This window comes from Silurus aristotelis, assembly GCF_946808225.1.
Source record: "Silurus aristotelis genome assembly, chromosome: 8".
Taxonomy (NCBI): Eukaryota; Metazoa; Chordata; class Actinopteri; order Siluriformes; family Siluridae; genus Silurus; species Silurus aristotelis.
In genome coordinates this window covers 15699692-15726071 of record NC_139581.1, presented here as the reverse complement: position 1 = coordinate 15726071, position 26380 = coordinate 15699692, and the positions used below count along the sequence as shown (strand labels likewise).

At 34.9% G+C, this 26380-nt stretch overlaps 1 protein-coding gene across 2 annotated transcripts in view; it reads right to left on the bottom strand.

Annotated features, from left to right (window-relative positions):
* Positions 1-26380, bottom strand: part of LOC310729962 (membrane-associated phosphatidylinositol transfer protein 3-like) — a 47340-nt gene that overhangs the window by 2594 nt on the left and 18366 nt on the right. For both annotated transcript variants that reach the window (XM_083548669.1, XM_083548668.1), the window contains exons 3-15: positions 24096-24166; positions 23687-23907; positions 17308-17497; positions 15628-15750; positions 15239-15345; positions 13085-13227; positions 12682-12852; positions 5082-5255; positions 3514-3662; positions 2615-2731; positions 780-896; positions 514-662; positions 55-204 (exon numbers count right to left, since the gene is read on the bottom strand). In XM_083548669.1, the coding sequence (XP_083404795.1) occupies positions 55-204; positions 514-662; positions 780-896; positions 2615-2731; positions 3514-3662; positions 5082-5255; positions 12682-12852; positions 13085-13227; positions 15239-15345; positions 15628-15750; positions 17308-17497; positions 23687-23907; positions 24096-24166 (1882 nt within the window). The remainder of the gene's footprint in view (positions 1-54; positions 205-513; positions 663-779; positions 897-2614; positions 2732-3513; positions 3663-5081; positions 5256-12681; positions 12853-13084; positions 13228-15238; positions 15346-15627; positions 15751-17307; positions 17498-23686; positions 23908-24095; positions 24167-26380) is intronic.

Below are 26380 nucleotides of genomic sequence, written 5' to 3'. Positions count from 1 at the left end.
GGTCCGTTTGCTCTACTTATGCTCTTCTACCTTATTCCCACATGAATTGCTCACCTGACTACATCCACAGCACCGGCACGCATTTTAGGGTCCCTGCCCATGATAGAGACACTAGCAGCAAAAGACCCATCAATGCTAAATACTGTACACTCCATTCCCTGTGGCAGCACAGTCAGGAAAGCCTCTGCACTTGTCTGGTCTCCCCTGAAGGGCAAGAGAAAGAAAGGTTGAGCATAAAAATGTCATTCATGTTTTGTAAACATTGTTTCGAGAATCCTAAAAATTACAACATATTGTATAGTTATGTTGCAGCCACTTTGAATAAATAGTTTTTTTATTTGTATTGATATTTGTTCATACCAAAAGCATATGCAGAAAGCCTTAAAGAAATGCTCCCAATTTCATACAGCATGAAATAATGAATGAAATAGCTACTAGCTAAATCATTAAAAACTGATGTTAAAAATAATTTTCAGCATACTCTGAAAAAATTTATACTTAACCTTTACATACCTAACGACCATTCTAATAGGATAAATTCCTTGAGGAAATCTTTTGCTGTCAGGGATAGTGTAAGACACTTTGCCACTGCTGTTGGTGATTTTGGTGTCAAAGTGCACCCAACATCCTGAGTGCAGTTCAGTCATCACATACACATCCACCTAGGGGAGAGAAAGACAGAAATATGAAGCTGAAAAAAACAAAACAAAAAAAAACAATACACAATAAACCTCAAAAGTGATTTTAGGAGTTTGGGCTAAGAAACATCACTCTAATACCTTCTCTCTGGTCAGAGTGACCATGTCCAGAGGGCCATACATAAAGCGACCGACCAGAGTCTGTGGCCCTTCCTCAGTGGCAATGACATCATTTACTCTGTGGTTGGCAGTAAGGTTCTGATGAAACAAAAACATTTTTTTCTATGTTTTGATTTGTCACGATTGTGCTGAGGAACGGGATGCAATTAGACTTATGTATTAATATTCAGACAAAAAATGGGTGCCTTGTCTCCAATCAGACTTTCATATTACATAATAATAGTCCTCACCTCAAATCTCATTTTTACTGAACCAGAACCACGGTGGGTCTGCGGACCATTAATACCCACAGACTTTGATAAGGCAGGCAGACTGTTATATTAAAGCAACCAGAACACTGACACGTGCAAGTTCTCGAAGTTATTGCTTACCTTGAAGCGTTTTAGGAAACGTATACTAAAAGATATTGTTTGAACATGGTAAATGTGTTGTATAGGCCAGTGTGAGAAGCCAACACACTTCAGCAGGTATTAATGTGTTTTTTCCATGTCTCCCAGCCTGCATAAAAAAATGACCAGCTTTCTGTCCATTTACACACATTTAGTTTGAAGTATCCAATATGTGGTACAATACCATAGGGGATTTTGGAGAGATGCCAGGGTTGGAGCCCCTGTGACAATATTCTTGGCTCCACTGCAGCCCCCTGCATGCGGTGTGAGTCAATTATCAAATAATAATTACACATATGGCCAATTAGCTTTTGTGATCATAAAATGGATAGAAAATGTCAATAAATATGAAGACTTTGATAGTAAAAAATATTAAGATGAACAAAGTATTTTAGAACTAACCTGACTTTTCCAGCATGCTGTTTTACGTGTGTAAATCTAACAGTCATATAAAGCAATTTTATTCAGAATATCTAATTTCTATTATATGTGTATAACTTGTTATCTAACCAAGATTAGAAAGTGCTTTGTGTACTTATTAAAAAAAAAAAGTCAGAAAGTCAGACAAAACCAGATGATTCATTTGAAGAAAGAGCCAATTAGCAAGAAGAGAAAGCAGGATTGAATCGTCAGGTGGAGAGCGAGGGAAGAGCAGGAAGAGACAGGGGAGATCCAGGTAGTGAGGCTGAAAGTGATATAAATGCTGAGAGTATGACAAAGAAATAAAAGATGTGCACATCCACAAACTCAACACCATCAGGTTTGACTAGTTAAAAAAATGACTAGTTAGCACTTTTTATATGGACCCTGCCTGTAGAAATGGTCAAGACCTGCCACTTATTTTTTTTATATTTCAGTTGCATAAACATGAAGCAGAAATATTAGGTTGTCAAAATAAAATAAAATTGTGCCTTGTGTGAAAGATATAATTATGTCAAAACTGAGAACAGTTATGATATAGATTTTATTCTAACTAATTAGACTGATAGATAATAACTATCCTTTGACAATTAAACAAAGAATTCCAGTATACCCGTGCAGTTTTGCAGCAATTACGTACATGCATGAATATTAAATAAAGATGCCTGAACAAAGTAACCCAAATTAATGAGAATGACAGCACTGAATGGATTCATTATCTCATTGATAGCTGCTCTATTAATCATTAGCCCACAGGATTCAATGAGCACATTTAAGAATATTTGTCATTAACGAGGCTGTTGAACATTTTCAAACTCAGGAAAGTGCATTAATTAATTCACCCATTAAATAATGATCAGAAGAGACATGTCACATTTTTCTGTACATAAATATGCATTTGAAACTCATATAAAAATTCATACACACTACTTATTGTTAACGAATAACAAGGGCATGATCTAAATGAGTGTATTGTACATCACTCACCCTTAACTTAACATGTGTGCGTCTTCGTAGCCATTTCTCTTTGGAGCTGGAAGAGGAAAAGCAGTTGGGGTCTAATTGTGCTGCTTTGTGAGCCTTCACACAGTCATGCTGCATCACCTGTCAATCACACAAACACACATTGGCAAACAATGAGCACACTTCCGTAACAGGGTGGAAATCGAGTCTCTCAGCAATTGCTCTACAGTTTTTTTTTTTATTGCAATGCAACAGTGCTCTATTATCTGAATGCCTCATACAATATCTACAAAAATTATGTTTGCCTTGTTTCTGGCAGTTGACAAAATCACCAAAATAAATAAAAAATAATGTAAATAATACTTTATACTATAAACTAACACTTTTTTAGTAAATAGAGGCTTGCTTCGTAACTTCTTTTTTTTTTGCATTAACATTAATTTTTATTAAAAGATTCACTCTGCTTCTCAGCTTTGTTTTCACATCAATCTAACTTATGTAGGTCAACTGATAATTATGTGACACATCAATCATAAAAAAGGGAATTTTAAATATTAAGTCATAAATGTAGAACGTTGAGTGAATAATTGACTATGTATGTGATATAGCACTTGCAGATATAATGCCATGCTGTCTAAAGTTTAGAAATGGAGCAGTAATAATCTTTTTTCCCATTACTGTAAGCCTGTAAAACACACAGTTCAGTCAAAGGTAAGATTTAAAGTCTGAATGAATTAGAAAATAGTATAACACATTTTCTCAGTTGTAAAATTGTCCACTGCTACAAAGGTCTACGAATCTTATTTAAATAACTTGTGAGAGACATAGCCTCCTTAAACAAATATGAGCTGATCTGTATTTGTTGTATTGAAGCATATTTCCTGTATAATACACAAAGAAAATTCCTTAGATTTATGTATTACCTGTCTGAGTAGAAAGGCCACCACATCAGTAGATTCCCAGTAAGAGGCATGGAACAGTTGAGGCAGAGCCACGGTGGGGAATGCGGTCAATACATCAGGACAATAAAGAGCATAATCCAGCCGTTTAGAGCCCCACCAGTTAGTGGAGACTGCAACACACACACAACAGGTCTACATAGTGGTTTTACAAATGTAGAATCATTCTTAATGTACAATAATGACCATAAAACATTTGATTATATCATTAAATAGAAGCCATAGCTGTTCTACATAAGGCGAATCGATAGGACCATTAAACCTTTATTAAACCTTTCAGTATAATATGCCTGGTTAACACAAATAGTTATGTACAATGAGCTTGAATACACAGAAAAAAGAATATTACTTGAGCCAGGCACACAGTGTATGGCTTTAAAAATCATGTAATTTAATGACAGCTTACACTACACATTTTCATACTCAGCCTAGAAAGCCTATACAATCACACTTTACAAAATTATGGGATCAATTGACATGCTATATAAGTAAAAAAGACCAAGCCCTGCAAACAGTTCTACATATTGACAATTTGGTTTTAGAAACGACATTTATATCTCTCAGTCTTAGAGGATCTGTCAGAGTGTGTATAGTAAGCACTGTTTATCTGTGCGAAGCCTTTACTTCTGCTCAGTTCGAGGTTGTCAGTGCCTTATGGCTACAGCTTAATCAACTCCTATTTGCCTGACTCTTTGTGATCTCTTTGCATCATTTTGTGCTATTTGTTATTATTGCTGCCATTTGCCTATGCAACAGTTTCAATTCATGACTTTTATCAAATAGTCTGTGAGACTGCTTATGCTGTAACCAGCTGACCAAAATGTATTCCTTCATCTGCAAAAATGCTTTATGCTGGCCAGTGTGGGAGTGGATCTCAAGTTTTTAATTTCTTTCATTCACACCTAGAAACTATTTTATGTTAGCAGACATGTGCTTGGGAGATGATGTGGACATTAAGAGACAGCTCGGAATGGAACACCAGACACTGGAACTGTGAAACACTACCTGATGGTCCACCATGCTGTCAAATGAGAAATGTATCTAGTCACCCAGCAACACTATTACAGCTTTTTTAAACAGCTCATGAAAGGTTCAACAGAATTTTCTTTTTTTTTTAAACGATGGACATGATGGTTTACTTTAGTGACATTGATCAACTTCTTAATATATGTGAAATATGATTAGCTGACTTGACATTCTCAGGTGAAGCATGCACTATCCTTTACCCTACCTGGTTGGTATTCATATGATAGAGGAGAGGTAATTGGTGCATAGGAATTAACAAATATTTGAACATAATTTTTCTGATAAAATTACTGTTTGGGCAATTTATGAATACCACTCTAACACAGAGAACTAACATAGAGAATACAGCTCTAACAGCTGCTGTGGTTCAAATGCAATTTGACTGTTAATGACCAAATCCTCTTTTAATCTCAAAAATGTATGTCTGGCAAGATAAAAACAGCGTTTCTGAGTGCTTGTGGAGGAGATTAGATTGATTAATAGAGTGCATCTGCCTGCACACTCACTGTTGGTGATGGTGAAGCTTAGCTTGTTCTCCATGCAGCCGGAAGGCTTGCTGCTATCAGTAACCTCCTGCTTCATTGCATTCTCGGCTTCATACACAGAGGCAGAGAATGCAGTACTACATAGAGCAGGGTCTTTCTCCAGAAACACATCAGGGTGGCTATGGATCACATCAACTAAAAGATAGCATAAAAGAGCAATTTAAGTGAATCTGTAAATTTACATGGGGGAGAAATTATATACAGCTACAAATATACATTGTTATACATAGAAATCTTTCATTGCTAAAAAAAAAATTTGAAGCAAACAAAACATCAAGCAAAACCATCAGCAACTAATTATGTTTGTTGTGTTGACTTGTCCATAGTGCCATCACCTTTTGTGTATTCATCATGGTGGGTAATGTTATTTTCAACACAAATGGCCTTTTATCAGCTGTGCTCTAATCTAGATGTTTACCCTGTATAGCATTTTGCACTACATACACTTGAGCTAGTTTCTTACATGTAAGCAGGCAACCGATGACTTGGTTAATTTGTCACTTGACACTATATCCTCCACTTTACAGCATTTGCACATTTACAGAAGAACATAATCATTAGTTTACTAAACATAACAGTGTCAAGGCATATCATTTGAGTATTAGCAAACCAGACTGGTTGCCATATATTAATATGGATTACATCCAGGTAAATGTGTTTTAGACCTATTTGGTTTATTTAGCCGATATATAGTAAGACAATTAAACATATAACTACCGTAACAGAAATAACAAAAAAATTGCATACCACATTTTTAAAAGGATAACTACAGAGGCTTGTTCTTATCATGTATTTGTTTTACCAGCATTAATTTATATACCTTTATTCTGTTTTAACTGATTTGGGGTGAATGATTCCAAATTCAAACATCAACATAAAAATCAAGACTAAATTTGAAGCGTTAAAATATAATATAAATTATGTACAGCAGATTGGAAACTTTGCTATAGTGTGATTAATCTACATGCTTATATGCAACAAAAAGTGATTTTACCTTCAATGCTCTATTTTCATTTTTTAAATAGAACAGTAGTTCAACCGATTTTTCCACATTAACTCTGACAAAGGACATGACAAGATAAACCATCTGCAATTAATGTTCTTATTACAAATTTGGCAAACCTGTATAGAGACAAATGTAAGTATAGCAGTTTTATGCCAACATGTCATGCAAACATACATAATGTTACAGTTTCAAAACTGTTCAAAAGCCATGTGCTTCTTTTTTTGTTTTGGGTTTGTTTTTTCAGCCTCCTTTATGTTCAGTCTTTTTTGTCTTCCTCATTTGGCATCTTATCAGCTGATTCTGTTTAATGTAAATATTTTACACTTTGTGTTTAGTTTCACTGGATGATTTCATTGCTCTCTTTGTCTCCCACATCCATATTTATCAACAGTATTTGTCTTGTTGCTTTAAGTCACTAAATGCTTTGTATATTTATGTTATCTCTATGTTCCTATGTTTCCTATGCTCTATGTAATTTTCCATGTATTTTGTAAAAGAAAAAATGCATGTACTTAGCAGACAGCAAGTATTATTATAATCTGTTTGTGTTATATTTTCTTACCTTTTAAAGATACATTTTTAAGAGAGCCTTTACATTAATCATTCTTATTTATTCCTGTTTTTAAAATTCTGTTTCAGAACTGCAAATACTCGTTGAAGTTTGCATGCTCATTGACACCACATTAGCAGATTTTTAACAATAGAATTGCTAGTGGTGCTAATTATATAGAGAGAATTTTTTTCTTTATTTGTAGAATTTTTGTTTTGCATTAACACAAGGGTGACTAAATAAAAATAGGCGAATGTGGTGTTATAAAGCCTTTTCACTCAGTCAACAATAAAGAATTGTTCTGATACACTTTCTTTCAATATAAGTGCAACATCTTGCTGAATCTTTAATTAATTTTTTTTAATCCAAGACAACCTTATTTTTCTGAGTGTTAGACTTTATATGCTTTTCATTTTCTATATGTAAGAGAGCCGCAGCATATATAGTCCAAAATATTAAGGCTCTTCATATAGTATCCCAGTAGGGAAGACTCAGTTACAGTCACTAGACATATGTGTTCGCATGTGCAGTCAATCACAGTGACTAAAGTGGCAGAGGTCCGCCTATCTAGCCCCATGCCCTTTTAACAATTGGCTCTTTGGCCATTTCTCATTTACCAGCCAAGTGCATTTGTGGACAGCAATAGCCCAGATGCTACAAGAAGGGTTGTTTGGAGCAGGTGACAGAGGACAGGGATGGAGGAATTTTCATTATGGCAAACCAGAGAGTAGCGTTGGGAAGATGAGGTTCATACAGCATGAAAGATGAAGGAGATATAAAGAGCAAAGCAGTTGGCTGCAGGTGTGAATTTTAAACAGGATGGGCCTTATCAGAGCAGTTTGACAAGGGCACTCAGTGCTAGTAGTGCTCCTATCTGTGAACAGCAGCAAAAAGCAGAGAGCACAGGTGAGCCAAATACCATAGACAAAATCAACAATGGCTGAATAAACAAAGAGGAAAAAGGCAGGTAGCTCACAGGCATTTATCAGAATACATCCCTAAGTGTGGATTCCTACTGATCCTAAGGGGGTCATTGCTCTGCAAAACTAAATACACTGTGTATCAAAAATGAAAGACACAGACAAAGAAAAATCAAACAGGCAAAAAGAACAAGGATTGAGATAAACACAGAAAGACTGTTATATAGTCACAACAAGCAGGATGCTCCTTTCTCTCACCACTGGCCATATAATCACTCAGGGGAAACCGTTAGACAAACAGATGTGTCTGTGATACATATAGTCTATAAGAGAAAAACGGGGCAGATTTTTATGAAAATATTTGCCCTAACAAGGCACAGATATTTCTACAACACAAGCTGCAAAAGCTCTGGCAGGTAGAAGCGGTACTAAAACTTAAAGGAACTAATTTATATTTTTAAAATGTACATTTGTTATTTATTTCGGTAAACCCATACGAAAATATGATATATAGCAATATATATGAACTTATATATAAAATTATAGTTAATATATATGAACATATATATACATATTTGTAGTTTTATTGGTTACCTGAAACATATATAATTAAAGTATATGTACAATGTCTCTATACATATGTAGGTTACATATACTTTAATATATTGTGTAACACCATACATGATGATATGATACATTAAAGTACAACATAATACAGTATATGAGATACCTGCTGTTGAGTTATGCAATTAGTTACTATGTGAAATTAGTATCACATAGATGTTAATGTAGAATTTGGTCTTGATACACTCATAAAGAGTCATTTGAGAGGTCAGTTTTGTGCTTATTTTAGGCATCTCTGCTGTTGGATGTAGATCTGCCAAATGCATAAATGTAAATGCAAGGGAATTAAATTATTTAGGCTTTTTGTGCTTGTCATTAAACTGCAAAATAGCAGAGCTCTGGAAAAAAAACCCTAAATTTCCACTGGATTTTCTAGTATAAAACACATTTGAAATAAGTTTGAAAGAACTTTAAATTTTGATGTTAATTCTAAAATTATTACAAATATTAAGACATTACCCTATATTCTGATATACCTGATTATTTGTCATTTATATATGCTAGTAATGTATTTCATATATTCGAAACATATTTCATTTACATAGATGCACTAAAAAAAGATCTTTACACTAATTAAAATTAAACAAACAATTTAAATAAGATATATTTAAAATGCTATAAAATAACTATTATTGTTCCAAATTACTCTTTCATAACATGAATGTAATGGATCCGAAACCAAACTAATCAAATTATATACACTATACTTGATTTGCAGCTGTAAAGCGCAAATTAAGATGTTTGCGCATGCAGAAAAAACAAAAACAAAACTTTAATGGCAGGAAGTCGGCCGAATACATCCTGCAATAGTGACTTAGCGACATGGAACTATTTTCTGACCTTAAAATAAAAAAATAATAATAAAAAAAAAAAAAAAATATATATATATATACAGTGCGGAAAATAAGTATTTGAACACCCTGCTATTTTGCAAGTTCTCCCACTTAGAAATCATGAAGGGGTCTGAAATTGTCATCGTAGGTGGATGTCCACTGTGAGAGACATAATCTAAAAAAAAAATCCAGAAATCACGATGTATGATTTTTTTAACTATTTATTTGTATGATACAGCTGCAAATAAGTATTTGAACACCTGAGAAAGTCAATGTTAATATTTGGTACAGTAGCCTTTGTTTGCAATTACAGAAGTTAAACGTTTCCTGTAGTTTTTCACCAGGTTTGCACACACTGCAGGAGGGATTTTGGCCCACTCTTCCACACAGATCTTCTTTTAATCAGTCAGGTTTCTGGCCTGTCGCTGAGAAACACGGAGTTTGAGCTCCCTCCAAAGATTCTCTATTGGGTTTAGGTCTGGAGACTGGCTAGGCCACGCCAGAACCTTGATATGCTTCTTACAGAGCCACTCCTTGGTTATCCTGGCTGTGTGCTTCGGGTCATTGTCATGTTGGAAGACCCAGCCTCAACCCATCTTCAATGCTCTAACTGAGGGAAGGAGGTTGTTCCCCAAAATCTCGCAATACATGGCCCCGGTCATCCTCTCCTTAATACAGTGCAGTCGCCCTGTCCCATGTGCAGAAAAACACCCCCAAAGCATGATGCTACCACCCCCATGCTTCACAGTAGGGATGGTGTTCTTGGGATGGTACTCATCATTCTCCTTCCTCCAAACACGTTTAGTGGAATTATGACCCAAAAGTTCTATTTTGGTCTCATCTGACCACATGACTTTCTCCCATGACTCCTCTGGATCATCCAAATGGTCATTGGCAAACTTAAGACGTGCCTGGACATGTGCTGGTTTAAGCAGGGGAACCTTCCGTGCCATGCATGATTTCAAACCATGACGTCTTAGTGTATTACCAACAGTAACTTTGGAAATGGTGGTCCCAGCTCTTTTCAGGTCATTGACCAGCTCCTCCCATGTAGTTCTGGGCTGATTTCTCACCTTCCTTAGGATCATTGAGACCCCACAAGGTGAGATCTTGCATGGAGCCCCAGTCCGAGGGAGATTGACAGTCATGTTTAGCTTCTTCCATTTTCTAATGATTGCTCCAACAGTGGACCTTTTTTCACCAAGCTGCTTGGCAATTTCCCCGTAGCCCTTTCCAGCCTTGTGGAGGTGTACAATTTTGTCTCTAGTGTCTTTGGACAGCTCTTTGGTCTTGGCCATGTTAGTAGTTGGATTGTTACTGATTGTATGGGGTGGACAGATGTCTTTATGCAGCTAACAACCTCAAACAGATGCATCTAATTTAGGATAATAAATGTAGTGGAGGTGGACATTTTAAAGGCAGACTAACAGGTCTTTGAGGGTCAGAATTCTAGCTGATAGACAGGTGTTCAAATACTTATTTGCAGCTGTATCATACAAATAAATAGTTTAAAAATCATATATTGTGATTTCTGGATTTTTTTTTTTTTAGATCATGTCTCTCACAGTGGACATGCACCTACGATGACAATTTCAGACCCCTCCATGATTTCTAAGTGGGAGAACTTGCAAAATAGCAGGGTGTTCAAATACTTATTTTCCTCACTGTGTATATATATATATATACATATAATTGTGTAAATATATATATAAATAATTATATAGTCAATTTGTTCATTCTGACAAAAAATAAATAAATAAATAATTATATATATATATATATATATATATATATATATATATATATATATATATATATATATATATATATATATATATATATATATATATATAAAATTGTGCTGTCGACTGACTACGTGCATGAAGTTTAACATATTACGTGTTTATTTATTTTTTTATCTTTGTCATCTTGACACACATTTACTTTGCTAATATGCTAACTCAATGAAACTTGAATGTTCTCTAAATGTAAACATTTATAGGACCTCTAAATAAATAAAATCTGTTAGCAAATATTTGTACATTTAATCATTGTAAGATCGACTGTAAATATGCATAATATTTAAGCAAATTCCATGTGTGTTTTGTCATCTCAAATTTTATTTACTTTGCTAGAAATATTCTTTACAAATATGCTAAAATATTGCACCACCACACTTTATTGACTGTATATGAGTATATATTATATGTATATAAGTCATCTTCTTTTATTGGTTTGATTTAATCTTTAAAAAAATTGTGTACATAAAGTGAAACGCATTTTAATGCTGAGATATAATGTTTAATGTTGCAATGTTACAGTTTTGTTACATTATGTTTACTTTTAGATTTGGTTATATTTGTTGATCCCTGTTCATTGATAGCACACAGGTTTTAAACAATTGCTTTAATTTAAGTACTGCATTATGTCCCACTGCTTGCTTTTTTTGGACTCCGGAAGCAATTGAAAACCAACAATAAATGTTTCAAAATGTAAAGTTTCTAACTATTTATTTAATAGAACTAAGGAACTGTAAGATAGTTATATAAAGTAATAATCAGATATTGTAAGTAAATTTAATGTATTACACAAGCTTAAATCAAAATTCATCAATGGCCATTTTTGTAATATTTAGAAATATATGTGGCATATATGTACAAGTATCTGACATATATTTCTATATCTGTGAAATCCAAACATGAACATGTATGCAATATGTGTGCTTTGCATATATTGCCATATATCAGATTTCCGTATTAAAGGGCTTCTTTAGGGCATTGTTCATTGTTGAAAGAGCTAAACAAATAACATTGAATTGACTTGAATTATATTTATCTGAAGCTAAAAGTCATTTATCTGTCTTTTGGATCATTACCACTGTGATGCAAGTTTACTGTTTTAATTAAACTCAAGTTCCACATGCAGTAGATGTATTACTATTAATGTCATTGCTTTCTGAAAGTGACACCTACTGTATCATCTATAAATGTTATTATAATTCTACACTCTTTGCTTTAGTGTTTAGGTCTACAAGATTTGTGCTAGTTTTCTTTATCAGGCAGCCTAGTTTAAAAAATAAATAGGCCAGTGCCAAAGTTACAGAAACATTAGTTAATAAATATGTGTCCCAAAACTGGGGTATAATGTTCCCTTTTCAAACTAGCTAACAGACAAAGCAGTGCAGGGAATTGCTGTTAGATTGACAAACAGAGAGAAAGTGCAAGGAGTGTAAGTGCTCAGGTGATCCTGAGGGAGAACAGAGAAGACAGCAAGACAAAAGGGGTCACCTGCAATTACATTTAAAATACAGGTCATGCAGAGAGAGCTACTTTTTCTAAAGCTGTTTGGATGGAAATTCCTGTGTTTGGAAAGTGTCTATGTTGTATTCTGTGTTTTGGCAGGTTCTGTTTTAGCAGTGCATTACACAGCAGGCAGACACATTTTTTGCATATTTGTAGAATTTGCCATGTTTTAGGGTGATCAAAAGAGGAGGACAGAAAAAGAGATTCATTATTTTATGTAACTAACATGTGCTGCAAATACAAAATGATACAAAAGTTTTGCTCAAGCAAAAATAGTGCATGGTTTATTTAACCATAACCTAATTTGTGTAAAAGAATTTCCTCACCAATGAGGGTAGAGCAACCATCATCGAGCGGATAGTGCTGATATTGTGGAACTGGGTATGGAGGCAGCTGGTAAAAACAAGAATACAGAAGAGGCTCCAGTCTGGAGGCTGACGGGTCAGAGAGGTAAAACAGGTTGTAGATCTGAGAGCAGGCAGGTTGCATCTGAGTCACTGCCAAAAAAAGACCACATGATAGAGTATAGACAAAAACTGTGTCTACTGTGAAAACTTTTGATTGAAGGCTAGTCACTGTAATGTGGTGGCAACTCTACATTTCACTCTGCTGGAAGTAAAAATAATTAGACTGACTGTCATGTGTAAGCTAACAGTGCATACAGAGGACAAACAAAAACAAAGTTACATTTGCTTGTGTGTGATTGTAGCATGTTAGTGTGAGACTGACCTTTGACTGAAGGAAGAACGGTGTGTCTCAAAGCTAACACCAGCCCAAGTGGACAGCCTAAGAGAAAGCATTCAGACACCTCAAAGTCAAAATGACCTGGATTCCACTTTGTACTGCTTTTTCCCGAGCCATTCTGGACCTGACTACACACACACACACACACCAACACACAAACACAACATAAATGTATGTATGAATGAGCCACATTTGCCTGAATCTATAAGTCTGAATCTTAATACAGATTGTTTAAATAAAATGATACTGAATATAATGAAAGTATTAGTTAACAACTGCCATTTATTTATGTCTAGAATATTTACAAAATATAATATTTGAAATTATGCAGAACCATTTCAAAATAATTGCACATTCCTTTCAGCATTCCTACCAAACAGATCAGTGGATCAGTGTTACGGTTAACACAGCCAAATTTGAAGAAATCAGAATGATTTGATTTATTTATACAGACTGTTAATCGACTGCATGTTAATATAAACTTGTGATGTGACCAGCAATATAGTATTTCAATGCCCAGTAATGCAAGTGACCATATTCCATTTACAGACATTTGCAACAAGAGATTTCTCTGCCCTGATGACTTATAATATTTGGTTTAATAAGTTGAAATGTACACAATATATTCCCATACATATTGTACATTATAACACAGGCAAATTGTATTTGCTTTTGTGGTATTAGGAACATCAGCTGATCCTAGATTTCTAGCATATGTTATGTATGTGAAGGACTCTTGTACTCTACATGAATATTTAACTATTAGGGATGTTTTGAAGCAATACACAGCAATTTAAAGTCTTACACACAAATGTCTTGTGATTGAAGGAGATATATTTTATATCAGGAGCTTCTCCAGACACGTCCAAATTACTTTGTCAGTTAATTTTTTTTGTTCTATTCCTATTGTAGTGTTTTCAACACATACTTGATACCATGGCACACACAGACACACACAGACACACAGACACACACACACACACACACACACACACACACACACACACACACACACACACACACACACACACACACACAAACACACTTTATTTGGTGAAACAAAATAACAACATTGACTAATGGAAGAGAAGAAAGTAACATTTTAAAAATTTAACACATTAATACTTTTCTCCAGTTTTATTTTTGGATCCTAAAGGTTTTTTAAAACCTTTTTCTAAATCAGATTCTTCCCATCAAAGTAAAAGTATCCAGGAATTCAGGATTCAAGATTTTTCTTTTAGCTTTTCATTTGACTGCAAGTTGTATTCTGCATATAACTATGTTTATGACAAATAAAAAATCTTAAATCTTGAATCCATATCGCTAGTGTTAGCAGCTAGTTCATGCTTCATGTTTTCGTTCTGGCTTCCTTTTATGTCCAACTTCAAAAATTTCACTTAAAAAGAGACAATCCTGACAATTCCGCATATCAAGGGAATGAATGAGGAATTAAATAGAATAAAGACATTTGTTAAAGTGTGCTGAAATAAGCAGAACATTTAAGTAGATCATATCTTCAGAAAATTAAATATTAAATGTTAAACACACACGCGCACACACACACACACACACACACACACACACACACACACACACACACACACATACACATCTGTATTACTGAGGTACGTACCGAAACGTGAATTTTGTTTACCGTTACACCCCTATATTAACAGCATACTCAACCCACACTGGCCTCCACTCTTACCTATGATACCCTATACAATATAAAATGCTACAATGCTATGAGACCATTCGGGAAATTTGGGCTGAAAAAAGAGGAGAAAATTTCCTCTTTCTGTGTCCCTTTTGTCTCTGTATACTGGGAGAAACTATTTATAGAAGGCAGCAGGAGGCTGACCAGGTGATTTATACTGATAAATGGCTTGGTGAAAAAGACAATGTAGCTGAATGCCAGCAACACACATCAGCTCCAACCTTTTCAGCCTAAACTGATAGACAGCTAAGTGAAATGCTAGCATGACAATCACAAGAATATTTGAATACATAAGCAAATGTTTGCATATATTTACATATATAAGCATATACATTATATTAGCTCAGTGTTAGCAGGAATTTAGCTTAATGATAAAAACTTGACATTCTGGAAAGGTGTGGGAGTTGCAACAATGAAAATACCTGCTGTGAAATGCATCATTGGCACAAGAAATATCAATGTTGCTTTTGCTTAGTCGCTTGCATGCAATTGGGCCACAGTCGTCCTCTCCCAGAAATCCAGGGTTATCCTGTGTGATATGGATGCTTTATAGTCAAAAAGTAAACAAGTCTCTATTACAAAAAAAACCCAAAATGCTGTATGTATATAGTGTGAGGTCTCGGAAAGCACTTAAGTACACTGACTAATAAATCCTAAACTTTAAGCTGATGCTGGAATACTTCCAAGAGCTTCAATGAGACTAAAGTATACTGAAAGTAAAGCTATACTTAATAATAAATAAATAAATAAACTGAATCAATAGCTAGAAAAAAGAAATGTGGTTTAAGTGGTTTGAACTTTAAACACTGACCCTTAGGCTCTCCATGCTGTTGTGTCTCCCTTTGCAACTAGGACTGTCATGTTGTGGGCTGTTGCTGAAACAAAGTGCATCAAAACACAGCACGCCACCCACACAGTCACCCAACAGGCATACCTGGAAAACAGCATATAGCACACAAAATTAGAACCATCTGAAAGCACACCAATACAGCTTAAAAAAAATCTTGATTACTGCTAAATAAAACGGGTGCTTCTCAATTAGATGCTAGATATCAACAGATATGCTCACATATCAACTTATATCAACTAAACAACCCAAATCTGCAATTGTGCATAGGTTTTTTTTTTATTTATTCATTTTTTCATGATCATATGGATGAGGGGTTGTGTTACTCATGCTGCCATTGAAAGTCATAGTCCACACTCAAACTCACTTAAAAACTGAAAAAAGTGTATTATTAGATTTATCATGCCAGATTAAGAAGCAGAAACAGTAAAGAGGTTTCTCTGCTGTTGTTTGAAATGACTCATCATTATTGACTCATAATGCTACTAATGACACCCAGGTATGATACATTACTGCTCTAGTAAAATTTGCTATCTAATCCCACTATTAGTTTGACTGAAATTCAGTGTTTTAGAGAAACAGTCAGTCAGATTGACAACTGAGGAACTGATGCATATTTAGACATTGCAACCAGGCTTTTAAAGCCTTTAAAGCCACCAAAAGCCTCATTAATATAAATAGGGTAACATTTTCATTACTGATATTATTTACATTATATTAGCTAACCTCACAACATATAATTTTGCATAATTATATATAATTAAAACAATACATTTTTTAAAATAAAAACCAGCTTCATGTCTCACATTAGAGAGCACTGATATTACAAGCATATGGCTATATTGCTTACAGCATGAAAAGCTGAGTTACATTTTGAACTCTGTCTATCATCCCATAATAGATCATACTCCAGCCAAATGTTTCCTGTACACAGCTTAGACATATGCTTGGGGTCTTTTGCCTTGTTGGACATATGCTTGGGGTCATTTGCCTTATTGGACATATGCTTGGGGTCACCGCCTTGTTGTATGGGGAAGCTGGTTCCACTTATCCGCAGTCCAGACAGAATTGCATGGTGCTGAATTATTGAATGGTAGCAAAGTTGTATTAGTATTCCTTCCAACCAGAATAAGTCTTCAACCTTATCTGCTCCAAAACAACCCCAAACAATAAAGCTTTCACCTACATATTTGACTGTGGGTGTAAGGCAGGTAACATCTCCCCTCTTACTTTTACATCAGTTCTTCTTTTAGAGCCAAACAATTCAAAATTTGGAATCATCTGTCACCAAAACATTCTTCCAGTCATTCACTGAACAGTTCTTGTTTTTTTCTATCTAGTTTGTGTCATATAAACAAACAAAACATGCACGTGTCTCAAATTATAAAAGGCACTTTATGATGTTAAAGACATCACAACCCTTTATAATAATATAATAATCCTTTTCCAATCAGTGTAAAGAAAACTAAGTTTTTTCAACATTTAACAAACCACTCTGCATAATAAGCTGTAAATACTGGTGAAAGATCTATGCAAGTTACTTCAAGAAAGGGGCAAACCAATCTCAGATTTAGAAGACTTATTCTTAAGCATCACAGATGCCATGCTTTCTCACTCAAAGCCATGATGCATAAACAGACAGACCTGGCCAGTGAAGCCTTGTCCATCTGGAGACTGTAAAAAGCTGCGGTAGACCTCATTGGCTTGGGAGATGACGGATGTCACACAGTCCTGGTACTGTGGAGATGTAACAGCAAGAAGGGGGAGTACTGCTAGTGGAAGGTGGTTTACACTGCTCGACACACAGCTCTTATCATAGCTATAGGGGTTCAGGCTGCAACCAACACAGAGAAAACAAGGCTCTGTTAATCCAGAAACACTAGAAAGCAAATTGGTCTAAATGTAGCCTTGAGATATAGTGCTGTCCATGAATTCTGTTTAATCTTCTATTCAGGCATAATCAGGGGAGGAAGTAAACAAAACACTTCATCAGCAGCAACATCATCTGCTGCCTCTCAGTCATCCCTCTTGGACAGAAAACTAAAAATCCATCTCTCTCATTGTTTTTGTAATTTTGCTGAAAATACTCATTCCAAGTTTGAAACCTCTGCCTACTTAGAGTGGGCTGTAATTACACAACATTATCTCCATAATACTTTATGTAAATACAGAGTATATACATAGTGGTGTTAGACAATATATCTAATAAATATATTTAAAAATAGCTGGTCAAATATATTATTTGTTGCACCTGTTGCTAACATCTAAATATTATCCACAGATTGCTATGCAAGGTGTTATTAATCCTTCATCCAATCTATTTTATATATTTTCACTCTCTCACTGCATTATTTGGACAAATTTTGGTTCACTCTTCTATACAACAATGCTCCAGTTCTATGTTTCATGGAATTTGTTTATGCACAGCTCCCGTTATATCCTACTACAGCATCTGTATGGGGTTGAGCTCAAAGCAGCTAAAATGTGCAAAGCAGGTTCACCCTGCAAGCCTTTGCCTACCTTATACCTGTCAATCAGATTAGGAGTTTATCAGCATGATACCTTTTAAAATTGAGATTGGCTATGCAAGGTTATTCTCAAGAGGTTGTTCTTCAAACCCTGATGTAAATCAGGGACTAAATAAAGCTTGTTCATTATGTTTTCCTCTTTATTGTTACAACACAGTAATGGTAAGATATTAATAAACTATTCTTTTTGGAATGACAGGACTAAAACAGACTTGTAGATACAAGTGCTAAATATTTTTCAATATACATTTTATATGACAAATAGAACACTGTTTACATTTACATTTATAAACAAAGAGGTACAAATAATATAAATCAATATTGTTAGGTTGGTTGTTTTATGTTATTATGATTTATACAAATGTACCCTTATAAGTTTTGAAAAGAAATAAAAAAACTGAAACGTTCAGCTGCAGCCTCTACTGTAGGCTATACCACAGGGTCATGTCTCAGATTAGTTAAGACCACAAAGGTCAATGAAATCCCCCTTATCTGTTTCCTGTGAACTTTATATCCACTGATTCTTTCCTTAACAAGATGAACATTAAACCCTTACTCTTTAGGAAAGACAGCCAACTCAGCAAAATCTCCTAACTGGCCCAAATAGTAATATCTAGAAAATGGTGTTGCATGCTTCAAAATATATTTTCCAGTGTTATGTTTTGCAATTAGACTTAGATGAAGAAATGTTCAATTCAACAGCATTTCTCTTTTCTATACATCCATCAAATTTTCTTCTCCTCTGCATATGTTACATTTACGTTTACATTTGCGGCATTTAGCAGCTTTACCAGGGCGACGTACAAAAGTGTTACTGAATCATTAATTCTCTGAAAAAAAGTTACAATTTATTTATGTACAATACAGCATTACAGCTAAATATTTTTCATATTATAAATATTTAAAATAAAAAGACTACAATAAGATAAAAATGTCACATTTGGGATCACATCTTCTAAGACATAAAAATATGGGCTGAATATATAAACCAATGTTTTTAATCTCTGTTTATATATTATTTATGTAAGTTGCCTGTCTAATCATTTACCCTCCTATTCTATATATTCTTCATTTTCTTTCTCACTCTTCCAAACACAGATGGTGCTTCAAGTCCCTGTCTGTGCTCCCAGCATGCAGCTCACCCCAAGAGAGCATGACCTGAGCTGTGTGTCTTTGTGTCCACATTTGCTCCTGTCATGTTTACACAAAGTGTCCTGGCAAGACCATAGCCATTATTATATCAAGTCAAAAAAACAAATGAATTATACTACTAATTAAACTATATGACTCTTTCTACACCAGCAGCAGGTTGCATAGAACACCTCCAGATCTCTTAGTCCTCCTCTTATAATCATTCATTTGTTCTATTAGTAATTAATTAATAATTAATAGTGCCGTTACTGTTGGTGCTCTTACTAACACCCTAGCACTGTTTAACTTTGCTGAAAAAGATGAGATGATGAAAATTACCAGTGGAGCTTCATTTCATTAACATGACAAAGACATCTATTTTTAAAAGCTGCTACCCGTTCACACAATAGCAAATGTGGATAACTCTTTTTTCATTTCAGTACTCTAGATAACAGTGCAAAAGAACAAATATATACTGTTCTACCACTCATGCAAATAAAAGGTAACATTATTAGAAAAAAATGCAGAAACCCTGCCTGAGCATATGCTTTAATAAGGTAGCCACGCTTCTGGGTTTCATTTGCTTTCTCTGTGCATTTCTCATGTACTGCTTTCATGACTCACACTTGGAGATGTGGATGTAACACATCCGCTGCTTTTAAAAACAAAAGCTTCAAAGCTAGACTACAGAAAGTCTGCCATGTCTCAGAATACTCAAGTAAGAAGACATTCAATCATTTACACCTTTTCATGATCAAAAATCCACTGAGGAGAAAGATGCCAAGTGAAGAGAATGCCGACTGAGGCCAAGCAAAGCTAAGCCGAATCAAGCTGAGAGACAACAGAACAGAAAAGTATGTTTGTGTTACTTTTGGAGTTGACAGTGTAGAGCTGTGTAGGGCTCTGGATGAGCCACCAGTCCACTCTCCAAAGCTTGCTTTTAATGTCCTCTCTTCCCATTAGGGTGTCATACTGTGTTGTTTCTTTTTTGTTCTTTATTGTTGATAAGACCTCATCCCACTGCTACCAGTACGTTTATAACAGGTAAACCCAATAATCCTCTAATTAGAGCATACTCAGCCTAACAGCTGACAAAACGCAGCCTTGAAAAACAGTCAATATCCTACAGCCTCCATCTGATGACTCTGCCTTTGTGTGAAATAATGATTGCCAGGTTCCTGATTAAAGATACTATGCTTATTAGGATTATTCAGTTTTACACAGGTATTCAAAAGTATCCAACCAAACAGTTGAACTGGAAATGATTATAAAAGCGATATAGAATAAAAAATAATATGTGCACATTAGTTGAATAAACCATTTCATACACATAGGTTTAGATTTTGACTCATTTCACATGTTCAAAGCTTATGTAGTCTTACTAACTATATTTATTACAGCAGTATGGTACAGATTATCAATTACAATAAAAGGGTCCGTGTTACCTGAAATATGGAATCTGTTTAACATGCAGGATAAGACAATATCTAAGACAGCGACTTGTTAAAAACTTTTGTTTAGATCTGAAAATTAATTAAATAAATAACTTTTTTGGAAGACTCTGAGACTCTTCTGAGAGCCATGGATTATTCTTTTAGTGACAAAACACCTGAGCCTGATACTAGGGCTATGGTAAAAGATGCAAAGCAGTAAAACATACAAATAGAAAAAACTAAATTAACCTTCTGATGATTTGAGGTCATATACATTGAGTTTGATTGCTAGCAGAAATGAAAAAACTCTGAATTCATCCTTGTCATTTCCCAACCATTCTTAGCACATTACCCAGACCATAGGTCCATTACCCTCCCACTGCATCCAGTCCAAATCCAGCATACTGATAAACATGCATGACACAGATTGTAACTTTGAATTGTCTCTGAATATTTATTGACCGTGCACTTGCAACTAATGCTTGAAAAGAATAGAAGAGTGTTTTTTCTACAAAGGAAGGAATTCTTTTAATAATTCATTCTGCCTTTTCAATTACAATTAACAATTACATTCAGGTTTAATTTCACCTTTAGTTACTCTATTTATCTGTGCATTTATTTCTGCATTTTCCTCCTATGCAGACCTGTTTTACTTGCACAATCATTAATGCCTGTAATGCTGTGTATTCTCTACCCACCAGCATTCTCCAACAGGCTGACAGATTTCAGTAGAATATTAAATCAGTCTCTGAGTATCCAGAGTCCCCACCGGAGTTGTTTTGGCATATAATGGCATGCAGATTGACTGTGCACAAACAGATCCACCTATTCAGTCCTTGATTAGCATACAGAAGAATGAATTTCATTAATGTAGAAATGGATGCGTTGTGTAAATGAAAGATTTGACAACTCATTTCAAGAATGAAAGTTATTTTGTTATGCTGTGACTATTTGATGCCTGGATGCTGGATAGCAAGCAAGCAGAAATCAGTTGCTTGAATCCATGAACCACACATCATATGTATTCTTCTCCCATCCTCTGTTTCAAGAGAGACTAGTGCCAATAAACCAGAAGTTCACTGTAAAACCAGTAAGAAAAGAAAGCCCCATTAATTACACTAGCATCTGCATTAGGGCTGTAGCTATCGATTATATTAGTAATCGAGTATTCTACTGATTATTCCATTCATTAATTGAGTAATTGTTTAAGAAGTACTTTTTCTTTATTAAAGAGCTATGAATAAATAAACAAGAAAAATAATGAGACAGGTGTCTTAAAATGAACAAGTAATTTGTTTCCTTTTTAGAAAAATTGCGGAATTATGAGAAATAAAGTCAGAATTCTGAAAAAATTAAAGTCGGAATTGCGGGAATAAAAGTCGGAATTAGGCAAACTTTTTAATGTGGCAAAAAAGGCTTCCATATGAATGTTCTTCTTGCCCCTTGCTGTTTTTTTTCCGTTCCTCCATTTTTTTATTCTGCAGCGTCTTCTGTTTTTACCTGTCCAGAGGTTTACCGCTAGCACTGTCGTGCGCCAATAATAACGGACTGTGGAGAAACACAGTGCTACACGTGTGGTTAAATGTTCTAAACAAAATAAATAACTTATTAATAATTTGCTTAGATGATTTTTTTGTATTCGAATTACTCGAGTTACTTGAGGAATCTTTTCAGCTCTAATCTGCACCACACAGGCTATTCACTACTAGCCAGTTGAGGTTCTATATCTCAGACGTCAGCTTCTCAATTCCCTGACCAAACCACTTTCAGGGGATTCTCTTACTGTGTATTATACACATTTAACAGCTTTAAGATGTCTTTAGAATGAGCTCAATAAACATATCACATAGCATTTTTTTCCCTGAATTCCACATACACACAAACCAGTGTGAACCAAATGATCTGCCTGTTAAAGAATTGTCTTTTAAGCATTATTGAAATTAGCAAATCTTTTAGCAAAATTTAGTAAAATTAGCAAATATAAAGAAACCAAGAATCAAATTTAAATTTTTCTGCACATAGTGTGGGATAAAAATCATACAATAATACAAGTCTACAGTATATAAAGTAGTAGTGGACCTCTATGCAAATCTCTCTTAAAAATCTTCTAACACCACATTTCTAAGAACAGCATTAAAAATAAAACTGCAATTGAATTGGCAGAGTGGCAGCTCAGCAGGTAATGAGTTTGAATTCTGGTAACACCAAGGTGTCAATATTAAGACCTTGAGCAAGACCTTTATTCCATAACTGCTGAGTTAACCCGCAAGTCATTTTGGATAAAAATAATTTAGCTACTTGGTTTCATGACACTAAATAATAAATCATCAAATTGCTGTTGAAACAGCACTGGGATAAAAATGCCTGATTCCCAAGACAGTTGCATAAAATATATTATTAAGGCCTGCTTTATTAATGATTAGTGGGTAGTGCTGGTGGAAACAGACTGTGGGTTAGAGAAGCAGATGAATAATCTCTACATCAATTTTCTTTTTAAAAATATATATATATATATATGTATATGCTTTTTAAACTGCTTTATGTACACTTATAAAGATTTTTAAAATGTCTAACATTATAAGATACTTTGAAACTGTGAATCAGGGAATTTATAATGATATAGAAGTGGTAGTAAGTGGTATTATGCCAAAATATAAAACAAAGGTTTTATAGCGGCCCAGTGTTTAAGATGCTGGACTTCTGATTGGAAGGTTATGAGTTCATATCCCACCACTACCAAGCTGCCACCACTGGCCCTTAAGCCTTAACGATTCAGTTGTATAAATTTAAAATATTATTTCAATTTGTGCCAAAAAACTCAGATCAGATTTGTACACAATAAAGAAAACTAGAGATGTGTCTATCTAATTCAACTTAAAGTATTATGCTATAATTCTCTAACATGAAAGCTCAGTTAAGTTAGTGACTCACGTGGAAACCAGAGAAAAGGCCTCTGCACATACAGCAGGACAGGGCACCAGCTTTATTAGTATGTGGTGTATGGCAGCCTCAAAGTGAGCCTGTGTCACTTTCTCCACTACTGAGGAAAGACTCGCCAAGTCTGATACCTTTGCTCCCAGGTCACCACTGGCTGGGTCTAGAATATTCCCCCCATGCACCACCAAAATAAGCATCTGGGTCTTACACTTTGTCTAGATCAAAAGAAGAAAAACAAGAAAGCTTAAATTTAACAAAGGTAACAGGGAACCAGCCATTAAACAATAAACTGGTGATTGAGGAGAAAGCCAAACATTTAATCCAACTGAACATTAAAGATTTTTAGTGATAAGAAGAGAGCATTAAGGTAGTACATTTACCAGGTTGAACTGAATGATCTTACCCTATTGTTCTCTAGGCCTTTGTTGCCACTCTGGGGGATACACCTGGGGTTACCATTATGGCACAAGTTCTCTGAATGACATGCCAGTCAGAAAAACAGGCAGAAAATTAATGTGTGAGAAGGAAAATAAATCAGATCTCTTCACAAAGACAATACATGCAATAAAAAACAAACATAACATAACATAACATATAACATAACATAACATAACAAGAAGAGTTCAGAATGTGAACAGAACACATGCAAATGTCTTTTGCAACAATACATGGTTATGATAAGAGCTGTCACTAGTTAATAAAGAGAGACTGCTAATACTGAAAACAGAGGTATATTTTTTAGCTGGAAGTAGACTTCTAATGCTCCAATGGGTGCTACAATACTGAAACACCTGCCACTCATGAAAGTATGAATCTAGGATTCCCAAATGAACTGGGACTAGAAAATGTATGAAACAGGATTTAGGGCAGGAACATTTTGGTAAATATAATACTCTAGCAGTCAAATTCTATATAGTTTTAGTAGTCTGATAAAGAATAGGATAGATTATAGCATTATTTTAATGTAATATAATGCAGTCTTGATGAGAGAACTGATCTGGGATTAGTGACAAAGAGATGAAGTTCCAAGCAATTTCTGACATCATAAAAAACAATCCCATGTCAGTGAAGCCGCATTTATAAATGCTTAGAAGCTTTAGCACCAAATACAAAAGTTGTTTGCATCTAGTGCTTGAGATATAAACAGGTTATTAATAGTAATAGCAAGACTATGTTAGATGTGATGTTGTCATGGAGCTGTGTGAAAACTAAAGCAATGACTGTGAATAATATAGTCAAAAGGATGCAGATACACTACGGAATGTAGTGGGAGAATACAAAGCCTTAAGTTATACCTCAAATAACAAAAACAGAAGAAGATTTATGTTTGTTTATAGCAATAAAAAATTGCCTACTAGTGAAATAAGGAAATGGAAAAGGAGCTAAACCTGTAATGCCAACAGGTGAGATATGTGCAAAGTCATGCAATAAATAAAGTATTCAGATAAAAAGGCAGAAGAATTTTAATGGTCCATCAATCTAATACAAAAGAAGGTCAATAACAGCACTCAAGAGTGTAGTGTCTGACATGGGATGATCAGAATGTAGATTGAAATGACTCATTCAAATTCACTGCTACAATTTCAGACATAAATCGATAACTGTGGTATTGTTTAAATCTGCTACTACAAGGAATGGCTGCCATTAATAAAAGGAGTAAATAAGGGCAGTAATATCTGACATAGATGATCATTTTTAAGGAGTGCTGTGGGATCATGGTGTAACTGAAATGAACTGTTTGGCTTTTTATTTTTATATTAAAATGACTATGCAATTTGTGCTGCACTGCAGAATATAAATAACTATATTAGATGATGCTATATTGTTATCATTTAAAAAAGTCAGCTCAAGTAACATTTAACTGTTAGTATCAGCTTTCACAGTTTTCTCAACATTCTCAGCATTACAGAAACCCAGCTGAACCCAGCATGACAGCACAAGCTTTTTTTTCCATCTATTCTGCTTTCAATGTGCTACAGGTCAAGGCCAGAACACTTTGGCCACTGTGTCTGTTAAGCTATAGTTTTACTCATTCCGACACTGCTGGATTTCTCACTTTCTCAGTCTCTGTGGCTGTTTTTCATGGCAATTTACATTTAAGGTGCTAACATTGTTCTCGCAACAAGTCTCATTCACTTTCTGGGATTCTTTTACAAGGCTAAACCTAGATACCTAGATTATTATTTTTTAAAAATTTACATTCTGAAAAGCTAGCATTACTGTGTGTGAAGGAGTGAAAAGAATGCTTAAAATTAATTAGCAACTAAAGGTCAGAAAGCAGCCCATATTCCAAACTTTAAAAGTAAACAAAATAACCTTTATTTATTGATATGAAAGTCAGCTAGAAAGTGCTGCACAGGCGAAACACAGACCTGCTTCTGCAGACTAGCAATCAGAGTAGACTACTGTGCAGGAATGTTAAAAATTCCAGTATGTGCTTATTCATGAGAATGAGAATTCATTATGACTCATTCTGCAATTTATACACCTGCAGTACTGCTTCAAATTTTCATTACATTCTGCGCATTATTAAGAAACAGCAAAAAGATTCATGCAAACAATCAGAAAACAGACAGTAATCCATCTGCGCTGTCAATTAAACAAAGCTGTTCAGTGCTAGGTTAAGATAGGCAAGTGTTATACTTGCAGATGTCATGACAACCCAAGGTTGTCTGATAATATGAAAGT